Source organism: Poecile atricapillus, chromosome 13, assembly GCF_030490865.1.
Source record: "Poecile atricapillus isolate bPoeAtr1 chromosome 13, bPoeAtr1.hap1, whole genome shotgun sequence".
NCBI lineage: Eukaryota > Metazoa > Chordata > Aves > Passeriformes > Paridae > Poecile > Poecile atricapillus.
In genome coordinates, this window is record NC_081261.1 from 16,676,895 (window position 1) to 16,692,811 (window position 15,917).

At 58.0% G+C, this 15,917-nt stretch overlaps 1 protein-coding gene across 3 annotated transcripts in view; it reads left to right on the plus strand.

Moving 5' to 3' along the window:
• PCDH1 (protocadherin 1) overlaps positions 1-14,971 on the plus strand; it is a 53,724-nt gene extending 38,753 nt beyond the window's left edge. For 2 of the 3 annotated variants that reach the window (XM_058848564.1, XM_058848563.1), the window contains exon 5: positions 14,586-14,971. In XM_058848564.1, coding sequence (XP_058704547.1) covers positions 14,586-14,971 — 386 coding nt within the window. Of the gene's footprint in view, positions 1-12,810; positions 12,854-14,585 lie in introns of all 3 variants that reach the window. The other variant, XM_058848565.1, reaches the window with a different exon arrangement.
• Positions 14,972-15,917: the final 946 nt, after the last annotated feature.

Below are 15,917 nucleotides of genomic sequence, written 5' to 3' on the forward strand. Positions count from 1 at the left end.
GTGCTCTGGGCAAATCCCCTTTGCCAACCTGTCTCTGACGTGGTGCAGGGGGATGATGTATCCCGCTTGTCCCGCCTGGATTTTAGGATTTTGTCATCCTTGCTGGATCTTTCAAGCGTGTTTTATTCATGGCAGCCTTTAGGACTGCCTCTGGCAGGCCTCCCTCGAGTGGTGCAAACTTTATTGCATCTCTCCTCCAGCAGCCTGTAAACTGCAGCACCCAGGGGTAGCTGGAGGTTGATATTCCCTATCGGAAGCGATTATCCGTATTTTCCCCACTTTCCCGCAAGGGCTTCTTGCTGCCATCCTAAAAACAAACACAGGGCACAGCAAAATACATCAGGATCGGGGGTTTGTGGGTTTTTTTCCCCTAAATGATCCATCACCAGGCTGCCCCATTCCTAAACTTTCCCATATCCCGTCTTTGCTCCTGCAGCCGGATGCTTCTCACTTTTCCAGGAGAAGGGGATTTCTCCCCGATTCTGGCCATTAGGGTGGCAGATCCTTTCAGTGCTTGGTGGGCAATCACAGCAGGAGGGAAAATGGCCCAATTCAAGCAGCAGGGTTGATTCCTTGGGGTGAATTTTGCCTGCACCACAGGAGGATGTGACCAGTGCTGCTCCTGCCACGTGCCAGCCACAAAACCTCTCCCCACTGCAGATTTTCAGCCTCGCAGTCTGTGGGCGTTGGAGGCGTCAATAAGGAGCGTTTTCAGCTGCTTTGTGGCACGGCTGCACTGCAGAGAAAGGGGCTGGGCAGTCCAGGGGTTCGGGCTCTGGATCTCGGAGCCATCAGCAGGGAAACAGCCCCGTTTGATGTGGGATCATTCCTGCGAAGTTCCCTGACTGTATCCCTGCTCTAACGCTCCCAGGACTGCTGTATCTTGGATTTCAGGTAGGTTTGGCTCCCAAGGGCTGGCTTTGGGATCCAGGGCTCTGTGTGCCTCCATCAGGGACAGACATTTTCCCCTCAGCACAGCCCATGAGCCTCACCCTGTCTTCAGTGCCCGTCCCCTGGTTCTTCTCACAGCCGCCAAAAATTCCGGCAGGGATCTGCCTCTTCCCCCTTGGTGTCTGCAGGACAGCTCAGGCAGGGGCAGGGCAGGCTGTAAAAGAGCTGGAATGACGTGGGGGTGCTCCCTTTCCTCGGAAGCAGCCCAGGAAAGATCCGTGGCAAGGAAACAAAGCGTCCACATGCAAATCCATACTGTCATTTCCTCTCGCCGGTTTCCTTGGGGTTTGGCTTGACTCTCTTCCAAGGGCTCTTCCTTCTCCCTGCTCCGCTTCCCTCCGAGTGGTCTCGGTTGCCTTTGTTTGCAGATCCCCTCCTTGAGATGAGCCCTTTTCATAAACTTGCGATTTCTTTTGTCACCTAAACACCTCCCTGACTTCAAAGGCCGGGAACAGCACTTGGCTCTGTGGCTCCCGGCCCCCCTGCACCAACAATTTCCCCCCATCCATTGTCCTGCCGGGGAAGGATTATTAAATTGTTGATGGAGCTGAACAATGGTTTTGTTCAAAGGCAGACATGCGAACGCCACTTCTTTTCTCCTTGACACAAGAGCTTTATAATACCCGGGAACAATGAGAGGCAGCCACCAAGGAGCAAACACTGGAGAGGACTCACAAAGCCAGGCCGGTGTTCCCAAATCCCTGTGCACATTGACTGGTGCTCCTTGGAGTGCCCCCGTGGCTGTAGGTGAGGTGAGAGGACTGACCGTGCTGAAAATTAATTAAAAATAATCCAAATATTGCCCCTGAATACTGGCTTGTGTGATTAGGTGGGGGAGGGCACCACCCTTTGCAGAGAATCGAGGAATTAAGGTTGGAAAAAGCCTCTGAGATGGTCAAGCCCAACCATGCCCCCAGCACTGCCAAGACCACCACTAGCCCCTGTCCCCAAGTGCCACATCCACACGGCTTTGAAATCCTGCCAGGGTGACTTCACCACTGCCCTGGACAGCTCTGCCAGGGTTTGACCATCCTTCTGGGAAGAAATTTTCCCTGATGTCCAACTTGAACCTCTCTTGGTGCCACTTGAGGCCGCTCACCCTGTCCTTGTCCCCTGGGAGCAGCTCCTGATTTCCCCTTTCTGCCCTCTCCTGTCAGGGAGCTGGGCAGAGCCACCAAGTGCCCCTGAAGCCCCTTTTCTCTGGCTGAGCTCCTTTCCCAGCTCCTCCGAGGCTGGTGCTCCCATTCCCAGTGCAGGGCTGGCACCAGGCTGCTCCCGTGGCTCCGTTCCTCGCGCCCAGGGCGTGCCAGGCACACACAACCCCCAGCTCCAGCCAGGCTGTGCCTTTGGAGCAGCTCCGGGAGCCTGCAGCGAGGATCATTCCCTGCACTGCGCAGCCTCAGGCTCTGACATTTTGTGTTGTGCAGGCTCCTTTCCGATCGCTTATCGCCTCAGCTGCTTTCCAACACCGCAGCTTCAATTTTCCATGCTGGGTTTCCCTCAGGTTGATTTCTTTTTCTGTTTTTTCCCAAGTTTTAGCGGAGCTGTTCCAGCTGGTTCTGGAGAACAAGCCGTGCCGCCCCAGCCCTGCTAACAAAGTGATTGTGAAAATCTTCCTTTCAAGATCCATTAGCTTAACCACGCTTTGGGAGGGAGGTGTGGAATTTGGCATGGGAGCTGCCAGCAGCGTTTGGGGGCTGCTTGTCCCAAAATGTGCACTGAATGTGCTGCAGAACACATCCCTGGGGAGCCGCGCCCACGCTGCTGTGTGGGGCCTTCAGACAAGGCATCCATCGGGGGAATGGATTTTAACTGACAGGGAGGAGGTTCAGATCGGATATCAGGAAAAAAATCTTTGCCTGAGGTTGCCCCAGAGCAGCTGTGGTTGCCCCTGGATCCCTGGAAGTGTCTAAGGCCAGGCTGGCTGGGGCTTGGAGCAGCCTGGGATAGGGAAAGGTGTCCCTGCCCTTGGCAGGGAGCAAGATGAGCTTCAAGGTTCCTTCCAACCCAAACTCATCTGTGGTTCCATGATCCTGCGATGCATCTTCTCTTTTGGAGAGCATCTTCCGGTGGAGAATGCAGGCAATTGATGAAAGCTGTGAGATAAAGATCATTTAGGAGAAATAGAGGGCAAAGCACATATTAGGTCATAGGTTAAAGTAGAATGATAGTGGAAAGTTTATATTGTAATTATGGTGAAATGTCTCGGGGGGGAGGTTAATGAATTTTTTTTTCTTTCTTCCCTCTATCCACCATGTCACCACATGGAGCAAGTGGATTGCTCTCATCCCACAGCACATCCGGTTTCGAACTGAAACCACCACACCTTCCATTTCTTTGTGGACATCCATCCTGTTCCTTGGTTTACATCCATCCAGTGCCTTGGTGGCCTCCCTCCTGGACATTTCCCAGTACTCTGTGGTCCCCAGTTCTCTTTGGGATGGCAGGGATTGTCCTTTTCCTCTGGGAAGGCTGAGCATGGCTGGCTCTGCTCTGGGACTCAGGGGTCAGGGTGAACCTGAGGGTGCCTTGCTGGGAGCCCAGGTGTGTCCAGGTGGGCAAGGAGGCCGTGGGCACCTGGCCTGGATCAGAACCAGTGTGGCAGCAGGAGCAGGACAGTGCCCATCCCCTGTGCTGGCACTGCTGGGGCCACTGAGGGCTGTGTCCAGTTCTGGCCCCTCCTGGCCAGAGAGCCCTGGAGGGGCTGGAGCGTGTCCAGGGCAGGGAACGGAGCTGGGAAGGGGCTGGAGCCCCAGGAGGGGCTGAGGGAGCTGGGAAGGGGCTCAGCCTGGAGAAAAGGAGGCTCAGGGGGCCCTTCTGGCTCTGCACAAGTCCCTGGCAGGAGGGGACAGCCGGGGGGTCGGGCTCTGCTGCCAGGGAACAGGGACAGGAGGAGAGGGAACGGCCTCAGGCTGGGCCAGGGGAGGCTCAGGGTGGACAGCAGCAGGAATTTCCCCATGGAAAGGGAGCTCAGGGATTGGAACTGCCCAGGGAGGTTTGCAGTGCCCATCCCTGGAGGTGTCCCAGGAAGGGCTGGAGGTGGCACTGAGTGCTCTGGGCTGGGGACAAGGTGGGGATGGGGCACAGCTGGGATTCTATGGGCTGGGAGGGCTTTTCCAACCTCAGTGATCCTGGGATTCTGTGGCAGAGCTGCTTCAGGGGTTCTGGGAGATGGAGCCAGCCTGAAGTGCCTCCACCACAGCATTTCCTTGGCTCATTCTCAGGCTGTGCCATCACCCAGCTCCACCTGGAGCAGAGCTGTCCCCACACACAGCACAAGGGTGACACACAGGGGTCCCTCACTGCCTTCCCAGTCCCCAGCCAGCACAAAGGGGCTCTGATTTATCCTCCCCTCCCTCTGATTGTCCTTCCCGGGGCCTGTTCCCTCCCTTCTCCTGCTCCTGGCGAGCTGGCAGAGGCTGCCTCAAGCTCCAGTGCCCTCGCTGATGAGCTGCTGCCAGCCAGGGAAGCACGGATGCAGCTTTAATTAAATGATAAGGGCAGAGCCCCGGAAGTGGGGAGATAAGTGCAGTGGTGTCTGCCACCACACTTGCCCAGGCTCTTTCTAATTAGCTTTGAGAAGCTCTGGAGAGGCAGATTAACCCTTGCAAGTGCTGGGTGAGCGCTGGGATGCAGCAGGAGGAGGGTGCCCAGGCCAGCACCAGGGATGTCATGGTGCCATGGTTTGGGTGGGATGGGGCTGGAGGGGACCCTTTGTGCTCCCCCCAGCCCAGGGCTGGCCTGCTCAAGGATTATGTGCTCAGTTTCCTCCTGGAAGAAGCATTTGCTGCTGTGACATCCCCCTGCTGGGTGGGAAGACTGTCCCCAGCCCCACAGGGTACAGTCCCGCCATGGCTCAGGTCTCCACCCCTCCGCAAGCACGACCAGCGATGCTCTGAGAGCTGGGGCCTTGGGGACACGGGGTAAGAGCACCACTGTGTGTCACCAAGCCGTGATATTATGGACTGGCAGTTCCCCAGGGCCTGGTGCCACCAGGGCCACCACCTGTCCCTCAGCCAGGGGCCGGGAAGGTCCGTGGGTGTCAGAGTGGCACTGGTGACTCTGCCTCTGGTGGCCTGGCCCCTTGTGGTGACACTGGCTGGCAGCACGGGACACCCGGAGTGTGCCAGGGAGCTCTGGGATGGGCATTCCCGTGTCCCCAGGGAGCTCCGGGAGAGCCATTCCCGTGTCCCCAGGGGGCCCCTGCCGGGAGGTGGGGACAGATCATCCCCACAGACCCCCGGGGCGGAATCCCGTGCATCCATCAGCAGAACCGGTGGGAATGCAGGCAGGAGCGATCGTGGAGGAATTTGGGCAGCAGGAATGCGCATCCAAGGCATGCATGAGCCGGCAGCCCCCGGGGATGGCAGGTGGTGCCTGCTCCCGTGGGATTTACATAACCATCATTAGCCCGTGCTCCCACCTGTCCCAGCTCCTGGGGCAGGGAAGGAAGGAGAGCAGCTCCACTGCCCGAAATTCCATGCTTTTAGGAGCTTTGTGTGCTCCTAAAGGAACCTCAGGTGTTGTTGCTCACCTGGGTGCTGCGGGAGCGAATGCAGGGAAGAGAGTTTGGTTATTCCATGGACGAATTTGGGCTCCCCAGCCTTTCTGGTGGATATTTGTGGAATGTCTCTTGTCTGTAGGATGGCCAGAGGATAATGTTGGGATGTTGAAATTCAGGATTTCATTCTGGAGCTGGATTGGGTTGTTTTATGCAACGTAAGTGAGGATTACCCATCAATGCTCGTTCCTTGCCTTTGCTTTTGTCTGCTGCGAGCTTTAGCTGCAAAGACCCAATATTTCATAGAGGGCATGTGCCAGGTACCCAAATATTTTGAGAAGTGCCAGTGAAATGTGCCCAGATATTTCATTTCTGGAAGGCTGAGAGAAAACTGTTTTTATTTCTCACTAAGTGAGCAACACCCCCCCATCCTCCAGCCCCTTTTTAGAGGAGGAATTTTCTGTGATCTCTTGAGCTTTTCCTTGTACCTTCCCCAGTTTCTGCAGCCTCTGGGGCAGAGTCTCACTGGCAAAGCAGCTTCTTCCCCCTTGAATCTCCCAGGTGGTTCTGTTCTCTCCCTGGAAGCCACAAAGGAACCCCAGGGGAAATATTTCCCACCAGAGTGTGACTCTGGTCTGCATCACAAAGCGCTTTCAGGAGGAGAATTAGGGCTGCCTGGACAATCCTAATTTTGGCATTTCCTAACCTTTGAACTCTGTAATCCCATTAAGGTGCTTCTTAACATAATTATTCAGCAGTTTAATGTAATAATTCTGCTTTTTCTAGTCCAGCAGAGGTTGAAGTCCCTCTGTGCTGGGCTAGGAGATCACGGGGGTGGCACCGCGAGCCCAAAATCTGTTACAGAGGGGTTGAATTTGTTTCGCTGGGAATCGCAGGGAAGCTGTGGAGGGATGGAGATTTTGGGAGCCCTCGGTGTGTGGCTGAGCCCTGCAGGGACACGCTGAGTGTCCGGGAACGTCCCTCCGGGGGCTCTGCCTGCCGCTGCTGTGGCTGCTGTGGCCGCTGTCACACAGTGCCCGCGGTGTGACCGCAGCAGGGAGGCGGCTGCTCCAGCACCCGCGGGAAGAACACATCCCCTGGGAGCCGGGAAAAGGGAAACAGATCCCCTGGGAGCCAGGAAAAGGGAAACAGATCCCCTGGGAGCCGGGAAAAGGGAAACAGATCCCCTGGGAGCCAGGAAAAGGGGAAAACAGGTCCCCTGGGAACCGGGAAAAGGGAAGCAGATCCCCTGGGAGCTGGGAAAAGGGGAAAACAGGTCCCGTGGGAGCCAGGAAAAGGGAAACAGATTCCCCGGGAGCTGGGAAAAGGGGAAAACAGGTCCCCTGGGAGCTGGGAAAAGGTGAAAAACATCCCCTGGGAGCCGGGAAAAGGGGAAACAGATCCCCTGGGAGCTCGGCAAGGGAAGAACAGATCCATTGGGAGCTGGGGAAAAGAAGAACAGATCCCCTTCGAGCAGAGCGAGGGAAAGCACATTCCCTAGGAGCCAGGAAAGGGAACAACAGGTCCCCTGGGAGCTGGGCAAGGGAAGAACAGATCCCCTGGGAGCCAGGCAAAGCACCCCAGCCCCAGCTGTGCCGGCCATGCGGAGCCTGCTGGGTGCATCTGTCCACATCCATTGCTGGATGCCCTCGGCAGGGGTTGGGAAGCTGTTTGCAGCTCTGGAGTGCTGGGATATCCTCCAGGGGCTGGAGGCTGTCAGCCTGTGCCCTTCAGGGAAAAGGGAAAACACATCCCACACCCCACAGCACAACAAGAACTTGTCTGTGCTGCTCTGAGCTGATGCTCAGCACAGCCAGCGGGGCAGGAGGGGCCGGGAGCGATGCTGGGTGTGTGTTCCATCTCCCGACTCCAGAGCCCAGGAGAAGCCTGTCTGTGCTCTGGCAGCAGCCTGCAGAGCTCTGGGGATGCGCTGGAAGAGCGGGTGTTGCTCGTTCTTGCCCCCAGAGCTGGAGGTGTGGCTCGGAGCCGCAGTCTCCACCTCGGTGGGCAGCGCTGGGTCGGGCTCCGATACCGGGAACCATCTGGAGCGAGGGTGGGAAGTTTGGGAAGCCATCTGTCTGGGTGTTGTAGTGCTAGGATTGGTCCCACAGCCGTCTGGCTGGGTGTTGTAGTGCTAGGAATGGTCCTTCAAAGCGTCTGCACCAGGAGGGGGTGAGCGAGCTGGGAAAAGCTGGGGCTGACGTGGACTGCAGGGAGCTCCTGTGATTCCATGATCCTGAGATCAGTGTTCTCTTTAGGAGACCAGCAAGGGTTTGCTGCCATTGCTTCGTGGACATCCATCCTATTCCTTGATTTACATCCATCCAACTGCTTGGTGGCCTCCCTCCTGGACATTTCCCAGTGCTCTGTGGTCCCCAGTTCTCTTTGGGACTCTGGGTACATGCTGTGCTCCCAGCTCCCAAGCTTTCCGTGCCCATGGATCCCTGCAGCAGCACTGTGGGGATGGGCAGAGCTCCAGCAGCTCCCACAGGGCCTGCACAGGGACATTGCTGAGCTCTGGGCTTGTCCACGTGGGAATGTGGGCCAGAAAAGTGTGAGGAGCTGTGGGAGGGATGCTGCATCCAAAGGGTGTCCCAGAGCATCAGGGAGGGGATTGTCCTGCTCTGTCCTGGGCTGGGGCAGCCTCACCTTGAGCTCTGAGACAGTTCTGGGTGCCACAAGATCAGAGAGATCCGCAGCTGCTGCAGAGCCCAAAGGAGGGAGCCGGGGCTGGGGAAGGGTCTGCAGGGACCACCCGAGGAGCGGCTGAGGGCACTGGGCTGGTTCAGCTGCAGCAGAGGAGCTGAGGGCAGAGCTCAGGGAAGGAGGGAGCGGCTGCAGGGGGAGGTTTGGGATGGAGAGCAGGGAAAGGTTCTTCCCCCAGAGGCTCCCAGGGAATGGGCACGGCCCCGGGGCTGCCGGAGCTCCAGGAGCGTTTGGACAGGGATGCACAGGGGGATTGCTGGGGGGTCTGGGCAGGGCCAGGAAATGGACAGGGTGATCCTGGCAGATCCCTTCAGCTCAGGATATTCCATGATTCCCTGCTGGGATAATGCACTGGCTGTGCCCCCCTCATTTGGGGGCCTTGTCTCTGAGCCTTGGGAAGGAGATCCTGGTTCTGGAGCCACCTGCAGCAGAGCTCCCCTCTGCCAACAGCCCTGGCGAGGGGAAAATGTGTTGGGAATGAGCCATGGAGCTCCTGTTCCCTGCAGGAAGATCCTGCTGAGATGGCCAGGGCATGGGATGGGATGGGATCCATGGGATGGGATGGGATGGGATGGGATGGGATGGGATGGGATGGGATGGGATGGGATGGGATGGGATGGGATGGGATGGGATGGGATAGGATGGGATGGGATGGGATGGGATGGGATGGGATGGGATGGGATGGGATGGGATGGGATGGGATGGGATGGGATGGGATGGGATGGGATGGGATGGGATGGGATGGGATGGGATGGGATGGGATGGGATGGGATGGGATGGCATGGCATGGCATGGCATGGCATGGCATGGAATCCATGGGACAGGACAAGATAGGATAGGATAGGATAGGATAGGATAGGATAGGATAGGATAGGATAGGATAGGATAGGATAGGATAGGATAGGATAGGATAGGATAGGATAGGATAGGATAGGATAGGATAGGATAGGATAGGATAGGATAGGATAGGATAGGATAGGATAGGATAGGATGGGATAGGATGGGATAGGATGGGATAGGATGGGATAGGATGGGATAGGATGGGATAGGATGGGATAGGATGGGATAGGATGGGATAGGATGGGATAGGATGGGATAGGATGGGATAGGATGGGATAGGATGGGATAGGATGGGATAGGATGGGATAGGATGGGATAGGATGGGATGGGATGGGATGGGATGGGATGGGATGGGATGGGATGGGATGGGATGGGATGGGATGGGATGGGATGGGATGGGATGGGATGGGATGGGATGGGATGGGATGGGATGGGATGGGATGGGATGGGATGGGATGGGATAGGATGGGATAGGATGGGATAGGATGGGATAGGAATGGGATAGGAATGGGATAGGAATGGGGCCAGCCAGCATAGGAACAAGGGATATTGGGCTGCACAATCCCAGCTGTTCCTTAGGGTATCTGAGGAGGGAGGGGAGCAGCAGCACTGGTGCCTGGAGGGAGCAGCTCCGCAGGGAAGTAGTATCTGAGGGGAGCAGTGCTGTAAAACATGGAACCTGGAGGAAATGGCTGCACTGCAGCAGCGCTGCCTGCAGGGAAGGCAGCAGCGGGGGGAGGCAGCACATGGAGGCAGCAGCGGCGCAGAACATGGCACCTGCAGGACGTGGCACCCCGGGGGACCCGTACCTGGAGGCAGCAGTGCCGTGGGGGATGGCGCTTCCCGGGAATGGCGCTGCGGGAAATGGCACCTGGAGGGAGCAGCACCACGGGAGAGCTGTGCCTTTGGAGGCACACCGTGGGGGACACTCCTGTGGGGACACTCCCGTGGGGACACTCCTGTGGGGGGACACACCTGTGGGGACACACCTGTGGGGGACACACCTGTGGGGACACACCTGTGGGGAGTGACGCTGTGGGAGAGTGGAACCTGTGGAGAACAATGTGGAGAACATTGTCATGGCAGGATGGGGCCTGCCAGCAGCTCTCTGCCATGGGCAGCGGGGATTCCTGGGAATGGCTCCCGGAGGAGAACGGCACTGGGAATGGTGGAACAGGGAATGGTGCCGACTGCCAGGAGCTGTGGGGCAGGAAGGGAGCTCTTGTTGCACAGGGAGCGGGGACAGTGCTGCTGGGAGGTGACGTCATGGGAGGCCACCTCCATCAGGGACATCCCAAGGGGACTGCAGAGCCATGAGGGCTTGGAATGGAATGGGAGAAAATTTCCAGGTGTCCACAGCACAGTGGCCAAGCTGCCACTCCTGGGACACTGTCCTTTTCCCTGGCTGAGGACACACCTTTGGAGTCCCTGGCACCCCAGGGTGCAGCATGGGCTCTGTCCCTCTGTCCCCAGGGCCAGCACAGGTCAGGGTTTTGGGGCTCTGCTTTTGGGGCAGCTGGCTGCAATGAGCTCTCCACAGGGAGGGAAGAAGGCTCTTTCTGATTCCAGCTCTGGGAAAGCATCTGGTTTTCCTCCCAGCTGCTCTCCCCACACTCCCATTCCCCATTTCCCCACGCTGCTGAGCCTCTCCAGTCCCGGCTGGCATGCTGTGCTTCCCTCCTCCCCTTTCCTGGACTTCTCTGCATCCTTTGCCGTGCTCTGCTGTGTCACAGCCCCACTGCCTCCCCTCCCAGAGCTGCTCCAGCACTTCCCTTCCAAGACTGCATCATCCATCCCTGCTCTCCCTGCACTGATGCAAGACACGGGATCAGGCTGGGGATGTTGCAGAAGGTGGCAATAAAAAACATGCTCGGGCTGGCTCTCAGCCTCTGCTTGGAGCTCCCAGGCATGCAGAGGGCGAGGGAACCTCTGCCCATCTCCTGCAGGAGATGGAAGTGCTGCTGGCTGAGGCTGCTGCTTTTGTCTTGCTCCCAAAGTGCCCCAGGGTTTTGCTGGGATCCCCCAGGAAGGTTTTGGAGGAGCCCAGCTCCTGCTCTGGGTGGGAAGAGAGTGAGACAGGAATAATTAGCAGCAGCACCAATTTGTGTCTCTTCCCAGAGGAGCCAACCTGGCATCTCTGAGGGAGTCCTGGTGTAAAACCCCAGCCGTGACCCCCAAGAAACCAAAGGGATCCAGCTTTTACAGCTCTGGATTCATCCCTAAGGAGAAGAGTGCCCCGAGGCAGCTGACAAGGGGATGCCAGAGAGGCAAAGCTGCAGGAAGCGGGGAGCCAGGAGGATGTGAGGGTTGTGAATGCCCAAGCAGCCACTTCCTTGCCTAGGAAGCACATTCTGGTGGCCTGGAATAACCAGGATGGGACCAAAGCTTGGGAAAACACAGCAGCTGCAGAAAGCTTTACTTGGCATGGCCAGGACACCTTGATACTGGAGAGGGAGTGGCCATCCTCTTCAATCCCTGGGAATGTTGTCACATCCCAGGGCTTCAGAGGCACAAAAGTGCATTTTTGGTGGAGGAGGGATCCGAAATCCAGAGTGCCCTTTGTGCACCCCGAGGCATGGGCCTGCGTCCTCACCACCCCACAAAATTGGGGAAAATTCCCATCAAAGAGGGATTTGTGCTTGGTGGCACATCAGAGTCCCTGAGCCACCAGCATGTGCTGGGAATTAGGCCATGGGGTCGTGTTTTCCCTCAGTCCCAGCTATTCAGGAATTCCACCCTGCCCCGTTCCGGGCTCATGGCACAGAATCCGCTCCTCCAAGCGAGGGGACAATGCTGGAAAAAGACTTCAGTGCCAGGAGCAGACAATGGGAAAAGCAGAATAAAAAACCCTGAACACAGCGTTCCTGCTTGATCCTGCCATTCCCAAGCTGCTGCTGGCACGAGGAAATCTCCGTAGCTTTGTTCCCTGCAGAGGTGGATTTTATTTCAACCCTGCCAGTCCCCTCTGTGGGCTCGGCAAAACTCCCTCTGCCCCAGGAAGAGGGGATGGCTCCCGTCCACTCCCCTGGGAGCACAGAGCGCCAGGGCCCTTCTGGAGGAGGAAAGGATGTCCAGGAGGAAAGTTGGTGAGGAAAGGATGGCAATAATTCCTGTTGGACAGAAGGGAAAGACCACAAAGTGGCAGAGCCATTGTGTGGCCACTGGAGCATCCTGTGGTCCTGAGAGGAAAACCTGACAGATCCTCCTGGATCCAGATTCTGTTCTCTGCTTCCACTTGCCTGGAGCAGGGATGAAAACGGAGCTGTTGTGCCTCTGCTTTTGTATGTGACACAGGAGAGAGGATGGAGGTGATTCCCCGGGAAGCAGGGCCAGCCCCACGGCCGTGTCCTGCCAAGCTGTGCCCTCGTGCTGCCCGTGCCCTGTGCTGCTTTTGTGCTGCTGTTTTTTGTCCCCGCAGCGCGAGGCATGGCTCTCCCCCGCGCCGCGACGAGCATCCCGCTGTGATGTGTCCATGAGCGTGTCCGTGCGTGTATCCATGTGTGTATCCATGTCTGTATCCCTCTGTTTGTGCACAGCCCCAACCCCTCAGCTTCTGGTGGCACCACCCCGGCGGTTTCCAGCGTCCCCATGTGAGTCCCGCGACTCCAGGGAGGATCGGGATCAGGATAAAGCTGGAGCAAGGAGTGAGGGAGGAGCAGCAGTGGCAAAGCGGCCTCCGGGAGGCTGGAGCAGGGCCAGGAGGGGCTGAGGAGGGGACCAGGGGGACAGGGGGTGGCAGAGGCTGAAGGGGGTGTGGAGGCCGGGGCTGTGCACTGATGTGACGCTGTCGTCCTTTTTCTGCCCCTCATCAGAGTCCCCCGAGCGGAGCAGGCTGTGAAGGGGGGCTGCCATCAGGTATGTCCGTGTGGCTCCCGCCAGCATATCCCAGCTTCCAAGGGGAGCTCCTGTGGGCGCCAGGGATGGAGTGTGGGAGCAGGCCCCAGGGGGAAACTGGCCTGCCTTTGGGGACAGTCACTGGGGGCTGTTTCAGGGCAAGATGTGCTCACACAATGCTTGGCTGCTGACTTTTCCCCTTCATCCATGCCGGTGTCAAGCATTCCCAGCATTGCCTGGAGCCTCCTCCTGCATCCTGTGTGTGAAAACTGTGCCAGGGTGACTCGGGTGTGTGGCAGTCCCGAACGGGGAGTGTTGGCCAGGGCAGAAACCCCACCGTGGTGCTCTGGTTTGCTTCTTCCCAGGGCTCAGGGAGTGCCCGTGGGTCTGCCCTGATTTTGGGATGAGGGAATTGTGCGGACCAGTGTGTGTCCAGTGGGAAGGGGATGCCCCACATGTCTCAGGTCCCCAAAGCGCCTGAGCATCTCCCTGCATCAGTGGAGAGAGCTCCACAGTGGTGGAGACACAGAGAGGATTTTTGGGAACCACAGGGACATCTGGAAGTCTGAGCAGCCCCAAGGTCATGAACAGCCCCCGCTTCCACCCCAGCATCAGCACCAGGCTGGGTCTGCTTGTGGCAGCAGGCAGTGATGTGTCCCAGGACACCGTGTGGTGTCCCAAACTGGGACAGGAATCAAGGAATGGTTCGTGACTGGGATGGTTCTTGGAGGGACACTCAGCTCTGCATGGAAGTGCCAAATTCCGGCCTCAGAAGCCTCGTGGCAGGTGCTGCCTGTGCCAAAGACACCTGGCCAAGGCTCAGGGACACCTGGGGCAGGGGGTGGCTGGTGTGTGAGGACACCAGTCTGGACTGGTGTAACTGGTGCTCAGAGTCCTGGCTGAGCTGTGGTGCCCTCAGGTGCTGGGCTCCCTCAGGACCAGGGCTTTGGTGCACAGGACACCCCTGGCATCTCCACAGGGCACCCCACGGCATCTCCAGCCTCTCTGGGGATGGACATGGCTTTGCCTCTGTGTGCTCGGGGATTTCAGGCTCCACAAGAGACCAGGACTTCTGGCTGGGTTTGTGGCTCCACTGAGGGGGCCAGGGGAGGCAGGGATGTGGCCTGGAATGCCTGGTGGGAGCAGGGCAGGGATGCCCAAGGATGCTGCCCAGGACACACGACTGTGCCTCGGGGCTGAGCCCAGGGCAGTTCTGGCTCTGCACAGTGAAGCCACGGTGGTGCCCAGTGGGAATTCCTGGAGCTTAGCAGCTTCCAGGTGGTACCTAAACTTCTGGGATCACAAGCCTGGTGTGGCAGCGTGTGTCCTGCTGTGCAAATCCAAGCTGTGGAGCTTCCCTGTGCGATCCTGGTTTCCAAAGGGGCTTGGGGAGCTCTGCCCTGCGCTCTGCCTCCTGTTTCTCTGTGCCTCTGGTTTCCCCCCCAGCTCTGCTTTGCTCCCTGGCTGTCTGTGGGTCCGGCTCCTGGGGTGTCCATGGGTCCAGCTCCCCAGATGTCCATGAGTCCAGCTCACAGGGTGTCCATGGGTCCAGCTCACGGTGTGTCTGTGGGTCCGGCTCCTGGGGTGTCTGTGGGTCCGGCTCCCCAGATGTCCGTGGGTCCAGCTGTCCCTGCCAGCATGGGTAGGACAGAGACTGTCCAGGTCCAGTGCCTGCCGCTCACCCCTGCGCTCCATGCCTGCATCCCCAGGCAGGGTTCCCAGGGGTGACACCGCTGTCCCTTGTTCCCTGCAGATCTCCGGCCTCTGCCCGATGTAGCCATGACTGGGACCTGCACCCGGGAGTGCACAGAGTTCGGCCACTCCGACACCTGCTGGATGCCCGGCCAGTCCTCCCCCAGCCGCAGGCCCAAGAACGCCCTCAAACTCTCCACTTTTGTGCCTTACCAAGACAGAGGGAGTCAAGAGCAAGTCGGGAACGGCAGCCCCAGACTGTCGGAAGAGCGCAGCACCAAAATGGCCAACCTCCGCCTGCTCCCCACGTACAGTGCCTTCTCCAATAGTAGCCATGAGCCCTGCAAGGACTCTCCCATGGAGGAAATTCCTCTCACCCAGACCTCGGACTTCCAGCCAGCCACCACCCCGTCGGCCCAGACCACCAAGAGGGAGATCTACCTGTGAGGCTGGGCGTGGGGGGCAGGGAGCAGAGGCCAGAGGAACATTTTCCACTTCGATGATGCTTTATGGCTCCGGCCGCTTCTCCAGGCACGGCGCTCTGCGGGGAGCAGGGCAGGGCGAGGCAGGGGTGAGAGGAGCGCCTTTTTAACCCCGTGTTGCCCGGGGCTGGGGGTGGGTGGGGAGGATGAAAAGCATCCCAACCCCGATTGCCGAGCATCCCGAACTGCTGCCGGGGAGGGCTGGGCAGGCTCCTGGTGCGGAGGGCACGGAGAAGGGAGAGAAGGGCTTACGTACCAAAGGTCCACGCAGAGCTGGTGGAGTTCCTGGGGCATAGGATGAGGAGTGTCCCCGAGCACGGGGAGCCAGCTGCCTGTCTCTTTGCTGTAGACTCCTGTAAATACGAATCTTATAGGAATGACATTCAAGTCCTGCCTGATCGCAACTTTTTATTGTCCTTGAAACAACAACAACAACAACAACAAAAAAAGACGTTTAAAGAGAAAACAAAAAGAAAAAAAAAAAGCAGAAAAAAAAGAGGAAAAAAAAACAAAAAAAACAAAAAAAAAAAAAGAGAGAGAGAGAGAAAAATATAACAAACCACAGGGAGCAAGTTCCAGCTTTGAATGGTTTCCTGCGTGGAAGAGCCCCTGGGAGCGCAGCGTCCGGCCCGCACTCGTGTTCTATATTGTAAATAGAGATGTGATCAGTCCCTGAAACAGCAGCTGGGGAGCTGGAGGAGAGGGGCAGCATCCTGGCCGGACTGTAGGGACTTCGCTATTTTTCAGCCTGGATCTCTTTCTGAACGTTGTCACTGTGCCCACAAGCTGCAGGGTCCCTAGGGACTGCCCGGTGCCATAGGTGGGGGCTGCTTTGGGGGTGTGTGAGGGGGTCCCCGGGGGTGGCCCTGCGCCTGGCGGGTGGAGGAAGGGCGGGGAAGCCCCCAGTCAAG